At 36.2% G+C, this 16,818-nt stretch overlaps 1 protein-coding gene across 1 annotated transcript in view; it reads left to right on the forward strand.

Moving 5' to 3' along the window:
- LOC149921408 (lachesin-like) overlaps nt 1–16,818 on the forward strand; it is a 98,256-nt gene that overhangs the window by 67,694 nt on the left and 13,744 nt on the right. The window contains exons 2-5 of the mRNA XM_090162983.1: nt 1,702–1,814; nt 4,411–4,618; nt 6,170–6,340; nt 8,934–9,062. Coding sequence (XP_090019109.1) covers nt 1,702–1,814; nt 4,411–4,618; nt 6,170–6,340; nt 8,934–9,062 — 621 coding nt within the window. The remainder of the gene's footprint in view (nt 1–1,701; nt 1,815–4,410; nt 4,619–6,169; nt 6,341–8,933; nt 9,063–16,818) is intronic.

Consider the following 16,818-nt stretch of genomic DNA (forward strand, 5'->3'; position numbering starts at 1 on the left):
ATTACCGCAGCCGCCCCAGGCTAATGAACCCGAACCGTACATTGCTTTGGATCTAATTAAGGCAGTAAAAAGTAAAACAAAATAGTGGCTGGAATTAATATTTCTGCTAACTTTTAAAGTTACGCCTAATAACCTATTACATGAAATAAAGGTGCTCTGAAGTATAGTTTTTTGTCAAAAAATACTCCTTAGTCTTTAGTGCTAGTTTTCCTACTGATTTCGCCATTTTTAATTTTGTAATTATATTGAATGAAATTAGTTTTTCTAGTAAATGAAATAACAACTGATTTTGCGGGGTTTATAGGTAAATTATTAGTACTACACCATGAGCTAATTTTAAGTAAATCATTTTGACTAATCTCGTTCACTACTCGACATAACTTATTGTAAATTAATAATAATAATAATACTAAATGATATTATAAATAATATTATTAATAATAATAATTATAAATAATATTAATAATAATAATTATTATAAATGATATTATTAATAATAATACTTTTTAATAATAATTAATAATTGAAAATAATGTAATAAAAATTGTAAAATGTTTTCTTAGATTTGTATTTTTGATCAAATTTGAACAGGATGTATAGGACTTGATCTAATCTTGATCCAGATTATTTGATCCTTTCTGGATATGACTTGATCCAATCTTGATCCAGATTATTTGATCCTTTCTGGATATGACTTGATCCAATCTTGATCCAGATTCTTTGATCCTTTCTGGATATGATTTGATCCAATCTTGATCCAATGCCCAAAATTTGACCAAGTTATTTTCGTAAGGGGCTCTCGCTTGTCCAAAATCCAGGCCCCGAATAAAAAATAAATTCATTGTTGTATAAGTAATTACCGCACCAAAGAACCAATAGTTTATGATTAATTTCCAATAAGTTTTCAATTATATACCCAACTAATTGCAGTAATGTATGAGTAATTACATCACCAAAAAAAAACAATGGTAATCTCATAGTTTTGTCACCGTTAAAATCCATACTTTTAACCATTGAGAGCTCCAAAAATTTCGTTGACGTATGTTCTGAGACACTCACGCTAATATAATTTGTTTTGCGTGTTTTACGGAGTTAGAAATTCCCAAAACACGAGGGCACTAGCGCCATAAGGTATAAGTTATTTATGTACCGGCTTCGGTTTTCACTAATATCGAAGATTTTGACGTGCAAAACAACTCGGGTTCTTAACGACAAACCAACATAATTGACATTTTACCTGCCTAAAATTTCGGAAAACCGAATTTTAAAATATTACTTTGGAATTCGCGAGATATTCCAACTGGTTGGTTGCCCTAATGAGGGTAAACAAAAATTACTTTTATTTAATTATAAAATAATCAGCGGATAGTGGCGAGCCATTTGGTATTTGCGCCATTTTGGCCTATCTCAAAATAATATTGATGATCGAGTTCCTCTTTTTGCCGAGGAAGGCGCCACCGTCAAAGTCCGGAAGAGTGATAACCAACACGGAGTCGCCATCAGTTAGAGTAAAGTGTACTTGTAGTTCGAGTGCCTAAATAACCAAGCGTACTTTATCCGGTCTTGGAAACCCACCAATTTAAAGAGCATAGTGAAAGAGATAGGGGAGAATAGAGATTGGGTGTCGTAGAGCCCCCGACGACGGTGAAAAGTGTCGCGACAAAATGGAGTGAAGTTAATTTAATCAGTCCGTGTTTTCAGTTTCAGACGATGAAGTTCTTCCAGACTTTGCGTCTGTCATTCAGAACGTAACCGTTCCCCTGGGAAGGGATGTCCAGCTCAACTGCGTCGTCGAAAACCTGGGATCCTACAGGGTAAAGGGCCAATATACTCACTCTCTCTATCCAATTTTCTCGTTCCCTTTTTACTGGCTTTTTATTGGCTCCCTCCCCTCTACTTCCATTCGTGTTAAAATGCATGCCTGCGCCGAAAGAGAATGCTTTATCACGCTCACCCCATCTTCCGGAAAACTATCTTTCTTATTTTATGGTCACTGCCATCTTGTGACTGAAGAACCTACACGTAATGATCAATATGATATTCCTTCTCTCGTTGGCGTGTAAGAATTAAAGGTGTTCAAATACCACTTTTTGGGGAACACATCAAATATCAAAAATTTATTTCTAACCATGTCAATTATCAAATCGAATATTCAAGTATGATCGGATATTCAAGTATGATCGAATATTCAAGTATGATCGAATATTCAAGTATGATCGAATATTCAAGTATGATCGAATATTCAAGTATGATCGAATATTCAAGTATGATCGAATATTCAAGTATGATCGAATATTCAAGTATGATCGAATATTCAAGTATGATCGAATATTCAAGTATGATCGAATATTCAAGTATGATCGAATATTCAAGTATGATCGAATATTCAAGTATGATCGAATATTCAAGTATGATCGAATATTCAAGTATGATCGAATATTCAAGTATGATCGAATATTCAAGTATGATCGAATATTCAAGTATGATCGAATATTCAAGTATGATCGAATATTCAAGTATGATCGAATATTCAAGTCGGAAACACAATTCTTGTTTCCAGCCATGACGATTACCGCGCTACAACACTCGTCGCTAAGTAGATTTGGTTCAGAAAAAAATATTTGGGAAATTTCATCGAGTTCTTCCTCGAAGGCCTGAAAATAAAAAAATAAAAACGGTTTTTAGACCAGTTTTGAAACTATTTGAAATACCAAATAAGGTCTATTCGATTTGGTAATCGATCGAATTATTTGATATAACCTAATATGTGGCACACCCCTCTAAAAATGGTAAATTTACAAGATCCAACGAGGTTTAAGTATTTTAATATTCATTTATTTATAAAATTATTTATAAAGCAATGGTTTGTAGTTTACCACAAATGTCAAAAATGTATCAATAACTTGTTGAATGCATGCACGAGGAGACTAAAACTCGTATATGGGTTGAGCGTCTGACACGTGTACAAACTGAATTTAATTTTTAAATATTTGTATAATCTCTTTCACATTATAATTTATAATATAATAGCAGAAGTAAATGAAACATCTAAGCAATAGCAATGAAACATGCGCCTTCGCAGGCTCGATAGAGTTTCCAATGATAATTTTTTTGCTCTAAACCGCGGATGTACACTTACTTCAACCTAGGAGCAACAGACACAAAGAGAACGCAGCTAGCCTTTGGCTGAACGTTTTTCGGAAAGGGGGGAAGACAATTTCCGTATTTTCCCCTTCTGACGGCAGCAGGCGCTAAAGCATTTAACCAATGAAAACCGTACGCAAGAAAATGCACGACTTTTGACGGGTTGCGTTCTCCTTGTGTGGGGTGCTGTGTTTGTTGCTCCTAGCTTCAACTAACGATGTAAAATGTAGAAATTAAATTAAATAATATTTATTCACTTTAAAATTAAAAAGTGTTATCAAAAATGCATTTGTTTATACTAATGACTATTTTGAGACAACCCACGTGCATTGTGGTCCCGGCACGAAAGGGGTAGGTTAACGTCGGTAGACGTTAGTTTTAGGAAATTAATGAGATACTGATTTCAAATTTTGTGGTTGGCAGGAGCTTATTCTTCGAGGGTGAGCCGGATTACGAAAAGCTCTAAAAATATCTTATAATTCTCCCATAAGTATAAATAAATAAATTTTTCTTTTATGCCGTAATTCACCGTATACATTGGTTTTTCTTCCGAAACATATTATTAAAAATCAGCGGTCGCCTGCGAAGGAACATGGTTCAAGCTAATAACATAATAAATAAATTTCTGAAAATCGCTTTTTTTTTAGCTTCTTTTATGTTTTACTGGCACCATACGTTTTAATTTGGTCTTTGCCACCTTGTTTAACTATCGCTTTAACCCGGAAACTATATAGGTATACACTTGGAATGTCTAAGGAAGATTTTTACGGCCGTGATGAAGCTCGTAGAAACGGGCGTGTCTTAAAGCGGGAAAACTCACGAGAAAAACGCTCGCGCCTCGCTACCCTAATTCGACGAAAACTCGTCATTAAGCCTAGTCACGGTTATTATATTATTAGCTTACCTGATTATCTCTTTTATAACCATAAAAATACCTGAAATTAGATATCACTACACTTCTTTCGCGAAGAACATTATAATTACTTCAAAATATTAAGTACGATAACAAATTGAGGTTTTTAAATCCATTGTTTTAAAAGCCTATTTTGCGCGGGAATATCACCTATTTGTTACCATGACGACGCATTCTTTTCGCGTCAAACCTGGAGCCAATGAATTTGATATGTCGCGTTACGTCTTACACTTGACGTAGTTAAGCCCCGCCTTTTTCTCGACGCGTTTTCGTATCATCGTCCCAATGGAACCTTAGACATTCTTAGTGTATACCTCTATAGTTTCCCGCTTTAACTTAATATTTATTCATAGGTTGCCTGGATAAAGGTTGAATCGAAGGCCATCCTGACCATACACAACCGAGTCATCAGCCGAAACTACCGGATCAGTTTGAGTCAAAGCGACGACCGTCATTTTGTATTGCAAATTCGTAACGTCCAAGAATCGGACAAGGGGGCTTACATGTGCCAAATCAACACGGCTCCCATGAAAAGTCAAATTGGATACTTGGACGTATTAGGTATACATAAAGAAATCGAGAGCCGCACGTCGCTTTTTTGCCTTATCGGTAGAAAATTTATCGCTTCAGCCTTCCTCCGGTTATAAATACACGTCAACGAGTGAGCGCCCTCTATGAACGGTTGCGAATAAATGTGGGGAAAATACGTCGTATTGGGAAAACATTTTTTTATAAAGTACTTTGTAGGGTACTCAGGGAAAAAAGGGTCCGGAATTCCAAATCATGGAAATCTCGGCAAAGAAGATAGACGAAAATGTTCGCGTGTCAAGCCAACGGTGGATAAATAGGTTTTTGAGCCCGATTTCAAAATACATCCGTTTGTTGCAATCTTGGCGAATAAATTCGTGATTGTGTCACCACGAGGCGCGGGTGTAGTCTCTGGTTCGTTCACATCCCCCCCCCCCCCCCCTGGTTGTCCCATCGATTTATCTGTTTTTCTCTACTTATAATGCGAAGGTTTTGGTCTACTTGTAAAGAGGAAGGGACCTAGGGGTTTTCGGGGGTCTCTGACGGGGTGGCCATAGACTAGTCGCGACTGGAGTGGGGTACCCACCATGCCTCTTTCGAAACGACCAGGTATTGATTTTATCTAACACGTGTTGCTATATACAAGACGGTTTTTTCCACGTTTTCACCCTTTACTGCGTCCTCGAGAATCTTGGTCGTAGTTATAAGCTTGCTGTATTAGTGACCAACTACTATAAAAGTCACTAGATGACTGGGGCCTTGGGTATTAGCTGATTATTATTATTATTAGTACAGTTTGCAAATATATTTCACTTTATTTTGAGTCAACTCTAAATTACCCTAGTTACGAATAGTTTGCCTTCAGGCTACTACGAATACATGTAGTTGTATATTCAGGTACCCAAGTCACGAGTATTTCCAGTTACCGACGTCAAGAGTAGTTGGTCTTACAGCTCATTTTGAAAGTTATCGAATCAAGAAGAATTGGCCAACCCTACAGTTACCAGCTGACCTTGTAGAATACAGTTTGTTTTTCATGGAATTTCATTTACCCAAGTTACGAGTAGTTGGCCATGCAGTCAACACTGCAATTACTCCAAGTCACGAGTAGTTGGCCATGAATTCAACACGGCAGCTACCCCAAGTCGCGAGTAGTTGGCCATGCAGTCAACACTGCAGTTACCCCAAGAGTCAAGTAATTATAGTTTAGCTTAAAGGATAGCAGAATCATTTCAAAAATTATTTCAAAGGGTTCAGTTGCCTTTAAGATAGTCTCAAGTTTGGACTATTTCAACAAACATAAAGTCTTTATTCTACATAGTTAGTGGTCAGTAACAGCGCCACAGACGCCGTACGTGCCCTACTACATTTCCCCATTAGCAAAAAAAAGTTAAAAGGTACACCATCACTCTTATAGTTGGCTCACCGACTACTGACCAACTTTTGACTGTTTGCGCTGGTAGGACTCATTTGGTAACGTTATCGGTTATCTAGGTTTAACAAAACGTATTTCAAATTTCGGACATCATCCAACTTGTTTTCTAACACTGTCTGCGCCTCTTTTTCTCTTCACGCGCGTGTTAGTACCACCGGATATAATCGTCGAGGAGAGTAGTTCCGACGTAGTCACGCGGGAGGGATCCAACGTTTCCATGACGTGCAAAGCCAGGGGATATCCGAGTCCAAACATTACTTGGAGAAGAGAAGACAACGAACCCATTCCACTTGGTACTTTGCAAGGAAAAAAACTTTTAGGTAAAAAAAACCAGCAGCCGAGAAAAAACTTTCTTCTTAGTTTGTAACTTTTTTCTCGACCGGTTTTACTTTTTGTTTGCGTCGAAAATGGTCGTTCCGTTCGACCCCTTCCCGTCCTCTCTAAATGTCCCATTCAATAATCCCCCAGAAAGGCGGGATTGCGAACGATTTTCTTGTCTCCTTCGTGGTCCCCTTCGATTCGAAGGAAAACTTTTTGATAAATTTAAAGAGGAGGGTAAGGTCTAAACCTATTTCTTCGAAATATACGATAAAACCCCCTCCGAGACCCGTCCCTTTCCTGGGTATCGGCGCCATCTAGGGGCGCGAAAAGGGACACCTTCATTTGGTATTCCGCGGCGGTTTACCTTCTAGAGCCGCCGCTGCGAAAGAATTTCGCGAATATGTTAATGCCTCGCTTCGCTTAGTTCTCTAACTGCGGTTAAAAATATTTATTTATCGCACGCCCACTTTCCAATGCCATCAAAAGTTGAATTTCAACTATTGAAAAAGAATTTATATTTTTAACTTGTTTACCACCTCAACCGTACGCGTCGCTTCGATTGGAACGTGCAATCGGTATTTTGGTCGAAATCGTTGGTGGAAACTATCTCTGTAAGTAAATAATCGTATTTACTCCAGTCAGTTTTACTTAATAGTCACACTCACTAGGGTCAGACTTAATAAATAATCAAAGTTACCCTAATCAGTTTTAATAAATAGCCACAATAGCTATGGTCAGATTTAATAAATAATGAAAGTTACCCTATAGTCATTTTAAATAAATAGTCACAATTACTCTAGTAAGGTTTAAAAAATATTAATAATTACTCTCATAGCTAACAATCACAAGGTGGTTTCTTTTCGCCTGTTCTCGGACTAAAAGTGTACTCTTGTTACCCTAAAATGTTTTATTAGCCTGTTCCGGGGATGAGAATTACTCCGCCCCGTAAACTATTCGCTTGTTTTACTCCTTCTGAAAAGGAGGTGTAAAGAGAATAAATCGGATTTTGTCGTCTGCTAGCCAGAATTTATGTGCTTACAAGGTCACATACCGCCATTTTGGAAAACGTTTTTACTCCGACTCGAACTATTCGCCACCACAGAATCGGAGTGAAATGACGTTACAGCGTTACTCTTCTTATCCTACTCCGAAATCCCGGAACAAACGAAAAGAAACCACATACAACAACCCTTTTCAGTTTTACTAAATAGTCATATTGTAGTTACTCTAGTCAGATTTCTTAAATGTATATACTCATAGTAGCTCTACTCAAATTTATTAAATATTCATAGTAGCTCTAGTCAAATTTATTAAATATTCATAATAGCTCTACTCAAATTTATTAAATATTCATAGTAGCTCTAGTCAAATTTATTAAATATTCATAGTAGCTCTACTCAAATTTATTAAATATTCATAGTAGCTCTAGTCAAATTTATTAAATATTCATAGTAGCTCTACTCAAATTTATTAAATATTCATAGTAGCTCTACTCAAATTTATTAAATATTCATAGTAGCTCTACTCAAATTTATTAAATATTCATAGTAGCTCTACTCAAATTTATTAAATATTCATAGTAGCTCTAGTTAAATTTATTAAATATTCATAGTAGCTCTAGTAAATTGTATTAAATATTCATAGTAGCTCTAGTCAAGTTTATTAAATATTCATAGTAGCTCTACTCAAATTTATTAAATATTCATAGTAGCTCTAGTCAAATTTATTAAATATTCATAGTAGCTCTACTCAAATTTATTAAATATTCATAGTAGCTCTACTCAAATTTATTAAATATTCATAGTAGCTCTACTCAAATTTATTAAATATTCATAGTAGCTCTACTCAAATTTATTAAATATTCATAGTAGCTCTACTCAAATTTATTAAATATTCATAGTAGCTCTAGTCAAATTTATTAAATATTCATAGTAGCTCTAGTCAAATTTATTAAATATTCATAGTAGCTCTAGTCAAATTTATAAAATATTCATAGTACCTCTAGTCAAATTTATTAAATATTCATAGTAGCTCTAGTCAAATTTATTAAATATTCATAGTAGCTCTAGTCAAATTTATTAAATATTCATAGTAGCTCTAGTCAAATGTATTAAATATTCATAGTAGCTCTAGTCAAATTTAAAAAATACTCACTTTTCTATGGTCTTATTTAATAAATAGTCATAATCATGCAGCCTAAATATGTAACACAGATACAGCTACTCTAGTTGTATATAGAATAGAGTTAGAGCTATAATTGCTGCCGTAGATAGTAGACAGTTTTAGATCCTTATCCCTACCGTATATAATAGACAGTCATAGGATTATAATTATTGCTTTCGTAGAAAGTAGACAGTTTTAGATCCAAAGTTATTCCTTTCGTATATAATAGACAGTCATAGGATTATAATTATTGCTGCCGTAGGAAGCTGACAGTTTTAGACCCATAGTTATCAGTGTCGTCATAGAATAGAATAATAATTATTCCTTTTGCAGAATATGTAACCTGCTTACTTATTTTCTTGTAGAACCTCATATCATAACTTGATTTTATTAAAGTGTAACATTGTAAATATCTAATTTAATTTACAGCTTCGATATTCGAAGGCGAGAACATGTCAATTTCTCGCGTGAGCAGACTCCACATGGGTGCCTATTTGTGCATAGCCAAGAACGGAGTCCTGCCTTCAGTCAGCCGAAGAATAATTCTTCACGTTCAATGTAAGTAAGTCGCGGACTTTTCGTCATTTCCAAAAATATACAACAACGACCTTTTTCCTTTTTATATTTTGTCTAAAACATCGTTCGGAGCACTTTAGGGCCCCGCCAAAAAGGAAAAACACCACGCTTTTATCGCGCATTTGATAGAATATAAGTCAATAACCCCTGTCACCCCTTATATATAGATATCTTTTCTCTCGTTCTCGGGAGAAAATTTGTTTATGCCGATATCTAAGCTCGCGTCGCGGGTCCGACGTTAGGCAACCTTTCACGTTCTTTTCTAAAACAGATTTGCTCCGCCTATTCCGCCTTTTTCTTTATACAATTCAGCGTTTTCTTCAAACAGCGGGTCGATATTGAAGCGCAGGTGTCCCAATGTTCTAAGATAGAGTAGGGAACGAGAAACGACAAAAAAACTAAAAAGATACCTCTCGTATTTTAAAACGGAAAGATAGGAGAATAATATGGAAGAGAGAGGAAAAAAACTGCTGAAACCCGAGATAAATCTTTTATATAAGGTTGAACACGGAGAACCCTTTAGGTTTTCCATGTACTTCTCTTCTCTACTTCGTCCTAGAAAATATTTTTGTTTATAGCCCTGGCGATTCCTAGTGTAGTGTTATATAAATTCCCATTCTAGCGTATCACGTTGTAGCGCGCTTAAAAATGGGGGACTTCTGGGAGAAATAAATTCACTTTATAACGCGGATATTACGACGGACGAAATTTCAAACAATTCCTGTTGTTATTAGGGTTCCGTACGAGTTAAGGCTCGTCGATATATTTTCCTTTTACGTAAAATATTCAATGGGTAATTTGCGTCATTCGCTCATTTTTTAAAGGAGCAGCGACATCTTTTACAAGCGTGCCCAATTCGGCGTGATTGATTATGAAGAATTAGGTGTTTTTGTTGCTTTTACGAAGCGTTCCCGATTTAGCCGAGGCTTAGTGACCTTCTAGTTGATACGAGAATTTTGACGCTAGAATCTGATTTTATGTTGTCAAACATTGATTCGCGTGACTTGACGAAAGCTATTTTCAACAGTGTTGCGGTTGAGTCTTATATCCGTTAGTCATTTGCTTAAATATTTCAATAATTTCGTCGGCTTTGTAGAAATTTGTTCGTTCGACGAATATTCGTTTTGGCACGCTATTTTCCAATTGAAATAAGCAATCTTGCGAATGCTCTTGCAAGATTTTGTTAAGGCCAATAGACCCTTTGAGTTCCTCAGGGTCTCCAAATTTGAAAACAAGACAATTTGTTTCTATGGCCAAAGCCACTTCCTTTACGTCACTGAAAACCTTTACATACGGTTCTACTAATTCTGTATTTCGTATATCATTAGATCGGTGCGTGTTCTTGATAAAACCAGAATCGTCACAGCCTCTTAACTCTATTAGAAGGGTCACGAGCCTGTTGCCATTCAGGTTATAAAAATAACTTATAAAGATTGTATTTATTTATACTTAGGGAGAATGAGACCGCAGTGTAGTGCGCGATGGATAGAAACCTTTAGGCCTAAATGATGTTACGCAAATTACAAAGACTATATATACGCTTCGCTTACTAGACAGGCGTGTTCCTAGGAAAAACCTGTTAACACCTCTCTAGCACTATGTAAAAGCTGGGGTAATATTTTGACCCGCGGTTAGAGGCGCCACTAGTAACACAGCTCAAGCTAGGGAAAATTTTGACCAACGTCGAGATGGAGCCACAATCGGTATGCAAGTTGAGCCATAGAACACGCCTGTCTAGTAAGCGAAGCGTATATATAGTCTTTGGTAAATTAATAGGTTAACTTTTCTTTGAAAATTTGAGTGCTCTGTCCGTAAGTTGCGAAATCGTTGCTGCTCTGCTCACTTTCATTTTGAGTATCATGGATAAGAATTCGAAATTTTTTAAAATATTCAACAAGAAAGTTTCATTGTTAAAAAAAAGGCTCTCTTTAAGAAGCGACTAAACGTAGCAACGGTTCTCAAATTCATTGGCCTTACGTGGTCTATGAAATTCGCGAATTGCTATGGTTTTTCACAGTTTTTTATTTAAGTTCGACGATTAGATGAAAGTTATGTTTGAGTAGGTTACGTTAGGTTTTAATTACCGTTATGACGATGTTAGCTTAGTTTGGGTTAAGTAAAATTAGACGAAATCTGGTTAGCTTAAAGTAAGGTTAGGTTAGGTTAGGTTAAGGTTAGGTTAGGTTAGGTTAAGGTTAGGTTAGGTTAGGTTAAGGTTAGCTTGGGTAAAAGTTAGGTTAGGTTAAGGTTAGGTTAGGTTAGGTTAAGGTTAGCTTGGGTAAAAGTTAAGTTAGGTTAAAAATAGATTAGGTTAAAGTTATATTAGGTTAAGGTAAGTTAAAAATATTTTCTTTTTTGACCATGGTTGACTAAATTAATAATTATTAAACAAAAGATCTGCTACTTCATGGTTTATTTTAATTTAAAATCACTCGGGAGCTTTCGGACCGAGGTCCTTCTTCAGCCGCGTCTTACAATTGACAAGGTTATGTTAAAAGTAGATTAAGTTAAATAATATTAGCTTAAAGATATTTTTGGTTTAAGTTAGGTTAGGCTTATGCTATTTTATGTGAAAATTAGCTTAAGCTTTATTAGGTGAAAGTTAGCTTAAGCAATTTTAGATGAAAGTTAGGTTAAACTAAAGTAAGGCTAGGTTAGGTTGGAAATATTAAGTTATCTTGATTGAGGTAGGGTGGGAGCGCTGGTGGTTAGCAAAGTGGGGTGGCGGAGTGGTTAGCACTTTCGCTTCGCAGCAACAGGAGCCTGGTTTGATCCCAGCTAGTGGAACTGGGTGAAAATACGGAACAACTCCTTCTGCATAAAGTTTTCAAGTTAGCTACCCACTGGCTAAAGGGGTTCTCAGTTTCCACTTTTGATAGAAACTTGCAGAGTTAAACGGTAATAGAAAGTGTAGGGAGCTGTTGGTTCACCACCCTACTACGCAATAGGCCAATAAAAATATTTCGCCTAAGTTGTTCTCTTTCCCTCACTACTAGAGGATTTCGGAAAGGGGGTAGGAAGGGGAAGTAAGTCTGTGACGTATGTTCAACAGCAGCGCCATCTATGTACAGATATCAAAACTATAAAAAACGGTAAAACAAATTTCGTCTGCTGCAGTATTTTTGTGGGAAACACAAGCCTTAGCAAGAATCGTGGCCTTACGCGAACGTTTCTTATGATTAACACGTAAATTATAAGTTAAAAATATAAAATGAATCGTCTAATTTGAATTGGAGGATCTGTTTGCTGTTTTATTTAAATGTTATATAATTTATATTTATCAAAAACATTAACAAACCTTTTCTTTGGAGAATCCATCGCTTCAAACTTGCCAATTCGCGAATTGTGAATTCGTTAGACTGCAAAAACAAAACGGTGAAGTTAGCCGTAAATTCCGACCAATCAGAGAAATCCTCTTTTTCTTCGGTTTACGCGGAGGAAGTATTGATGGGAAGTCTCCTCGTAGGATAATATTTTTATCGGCCTATTTAACCGACAACTTAAATTAAAGGCAATAAAGGTCGCTAGTTGACTTTGGCCTAGGGTGTTGCCTTTCGTATTAGCCTAGCTGATTATTATTAAAAACATACTTCGGGTTACGAGAGGAGTTTCGAGCTATGAAAATTGGGAGTCTTTATTACGATTAGTCCCACGTTTATCGCACTGCTTCGCGATTCAACACACTAGCTGCTGATTTCAATTGGCGCGCGTGCAAACAGCGCACTTTATATCGGCACGTTAAGATTCCTTTTAAATATGAAATGGATTCGCCTCCATTGAAAAACGTAACGTCAAATATAAATCAGACGAAGTGGAAAGAGAATTTCACGTTTGGAAAAATTCGAACACTAGGGGGCCCTCTTTCGCCCTCGAAACCTATCTCGCTTCCAACGCCCCCTCCCGGCTCCCTCCCTTAATATTCTTTCACTCTTCGCGCCATTTTTCTCCACCTATACCCCTCCTTTTTTCACTTTAGCCTCTATGGCGCATTGACTGGCGTCATCCATCAGCCAGCTAATATTGCGCGTATTAGTACCTATAACTCCAACGAGAGGGCGCTCTAAAGCGAAGTTAGCTTTATGGAAAAATGGAGCGACTCTCCGTTTTCCTTTACTTCGGAGACTTTATATTTTAAAATTAGGCGTGTATGGATATGAGTGGGGGGAAATCTTTCGCTCCCCCTTTAAAGTAATGAAAAAATGCCTAGTCAAATTCGGAAACTTTCACTCAGTCTTAGACTCGAGAAACGGAAGCTTTCTATTGGCTTTATTACTCGTCGCGAGTCCGGTATCACTGACTTTTGAGCAAAGATGGGGAAAATGGAACAGTGTAGATATATAATATATGACAAAAATTTACGCTTCGAAGAAATATGGCATAAATTTCGCTCGCATTACTCACGGATTCGAAATGTTCTTTTTCTGGCGTTTTCCCTGGGGAATGCCTTATCGTTTTTCAACCTATATTTTCTGCCATAACAGCTTCGCGTCATAAGTTGTTTTTATCTCCTTCCCGTCTACGACGACGCCAGCGCCCCCTTTTAGCGTACAGTATCTTTGTAAACCGGATTTGTTTTGTTTTAATGGTCGGCGATGTTTGAAACTTAATAGAGTTTTATTTTCTATATACGGAACGAGAAAACATCCCGAGGCAGACAGCCAGTCATACATTGCTAGAGTAGTACTTTTGGTTTTACATTACGATCTATGAAGTAGAAAAACTGAGCGGTAATTTTAATATATGACTTTTTCTGGGGGAATTTCTTGAAACTTTAATATTTGGTCCTCCCTTTAAATCCAAAGATAACCAAATCTCAAAGAAGTCAGTTAGAAGCTATTTTGATTTTCTTTTTTTTTTGTAACATCAGTCTGTTACAATTTCATCTCAATCACGATATCAATAGAGATGCTCGCGTTTCCAATTTTGATTTAATTTAATTAAATTTTATTCAATTTAAGGCGAGCTAGGCTACTACCAGACTCGAAATTTTGCCACTGAATCTGCGTAATACGATAGTAGTTGTGCGGGGGCACTCAAATTTTTTGGGGAGCGCCATTGCCTTGAATTTTTAACTCCCACTCCTGAAATTAGTAAATATACCGGAATTGGCTTTATTTTGTTATTTTTTAAATTATGAATTTCTACTTCGTTGAAAACCGAATATTTTATTAAAAATACACTTATAACCGATGTTATATGTAATTAGTTGGTAGTTGCGAAATCGTTTTTTTTTTGGATGGGTCGAGTTGGGGATGCTCAAGTATTTATTTGGGGGCGCTGAGCATCCCTTGGCACCCCCTATATACGGGCCTGGTTGTGCTATTCAATTTTAAACATATTTAATAATTATATTCCAATAATGGACTCCCAAAGGAGCAAATTTCCCATTTTTGCGAAATAGGCGTTTCAATAAAAGCCGCTCTCTTTTTCACTGAATAAATAATCACGTGTTTATGTTAGTTTTATTTGTAAGGCTAAAGTAGACAGCGCACGAGCTTTTTTTTTCTTTTGCGAATTTGAACAAGCCCTTTTTTCTATACGTGGTGTCCACTAAAAAAATGCTCCACTGCTAATAATTCAAAATCAAATTTTGCTCTAGGAATTTAATATTTTCAGATCGCAGAACGTCATTTCAGAAGAATTAAGCGACGCGCTTAAATATATAACGCCTTTTCAATTATTACTACTTCTAGGTAATCACTGAACAGGTTTTATTTAAGGGTCTATTTTTCGTATTTAACATGTTCCAATTACGTGTTTTAATGCACAACGTAAGTAATCATTTAGAACCAAACTACATCAGTTATTAAGTCAATTTGTTTTACCAATTACTAAACCAGTTAAATTTAAAAACAAAACTGTTGCCCATTTAAATAGATATTTTCCTGTTATTTCAATAGAAATTGTGCTATAATTTTCGTTATTTTCCGAAAAAAACCTCCTAAATATTTTTATAGAAATTCCAGTAAATCGACTACAAATTTACTCTTTTTTTCTATGAATGTATTTGAGCTATTGTGTCAACCTAATCATTTAATAGTTATTAAACTATAAGTTGTTCAACTTTAGCAGGTTGCATTACGGAAACCAAAATTGATTAAAAATAACCGTAATTTTATTTAGCTATTTACTGAAAATATTTATTTTCAAATTTATAAAAATAAATACGGTCCGAGTACTCGAACATCATCGATTACTCAGCATTTTTTGAGGTCCAGTACTCGAACTTGACCTCGAATAATTAATTGGAAAATACTAGTCGATTATCGAGTACCAAAAAAACTGCATAGTCGGGGACTCGATTACTCGAATAAGCTGCACTAAGTTCAAAGAAGGATTTTGGCAACTTTTTTGGGTGGCAATAATAAACGGTACCTACCAGACGTACAAACAACAAACGCTTCGAATGACCTTGGGGATGGATCACGGTTTTTAAAACGTAGTGCGCCTGCGCGGTTTTTCCCCAAACAATATTATTCAGTTTTGGTTTTAGTTTGGTGTGATGTCTCTTCACGAGTTCGTTGTCGGCCGGCGTTAGGACTCCATTTAAAAAAAAATATACAGGGTGGAAGCTTCAGCAGTGGTCCAGCCTCGGTACTTCTCCTAGTACACCAGAGTGCTGCGGGTCAAACACTTCTACAGGCGCTGGTATTCCAAAAATAGACCAATGGCATAATTAGAAGCGCATCTTTATCTAATCGCCCGATAAAGCATTTGGAAGATGCGCTTCTAATTATCCCATTGGTCTATTTTTGGCCTACCAGCACCTGTAGAAGTGTTCCACCCGCAGTACTCTGGTGTACTAGGAGAAGTACCAGAGCTGGACCACGGCTGAGGCTTCCACCCTGTATGGTATTGTTATTTTACTATTAATTACTAAAATTAGGCTAGTAGCCTAGTATTCTAGTCTTTTATAACCCAATATAAAGTTATTAAAGTTGTGGAAACTGTGTTAGTTCATACTCATTTTAGGATTAATAATTTTTTTTTAGTTACTCAACTCGAATAAGAGTAAATTTCCCCTTTAATCAAGTACTCAATTACTCTACTCGACTTCAATATAAAAATTTCGTATTCGATACTCGACTCGATTGCCTAAAACCACTATTAGTATTATTTTATCAAATTTTTTTACAAATAAATAATTTTTAATTGTTTTGCAAGCTTATATTTACCTGTGATAACCCAATCTGATAAAGTAGGAAAACGATGCTTTAAGTGTAAATTAATTTGTTCTTGTTATCTCATTTTATATCTAATAGTTTTCTTATTCTCCAAAATCAACTTTAAAATTTTTAGATTACACAGACACCGACAACCAAATTTGCAGATCTGTAGTTTCAAATTATAGGTTGCGGGATATGTCTATATTTTGCTAACAATTTCGGAGAAAACAATTTTAACGACCCTGATATTATTCTTTTAACTATCAATTAGCGGCGAAAAAAGGCTCATTTTTCGACTTTAACATAACGTCGAACAAGGCTTAGAATGGGCTAAACGGCAATCCGGCCGTAAATTTGATCTCGTATCTTGTTAGAAATTTGTAACCGCCTCTTTGGAGTTTGACCATCGGATAATAGAGGGCGCAATTAGTTATGGGCGTAATAAATGATCGCACACGGCCCTAGAAAAAGGGGCAATCCCGGACAGGCCCCCATTCACCCACCCTTTTCTAATCCTCGGACCGAAAGTTTTAAAAGATCCCTCCCTCACTCCCATTTGGCCTTACAAAAAG

Source organism: Leiobunum rupestre, chromosome 11, assembly GCF_980474605.1.
Source record: "Leiobunum rupestre chromosome 11, qqLeiRupe1.1.hap1, whole genome shotgun sequence".
Taxonomy (NCBI): domain Eukaryota; kingdom Metazoa; phylum Arthropoda; class Arachnida; order Opiliones; family Sclerosomatidae; genus Leiobunum; species Leiobunum rupestre.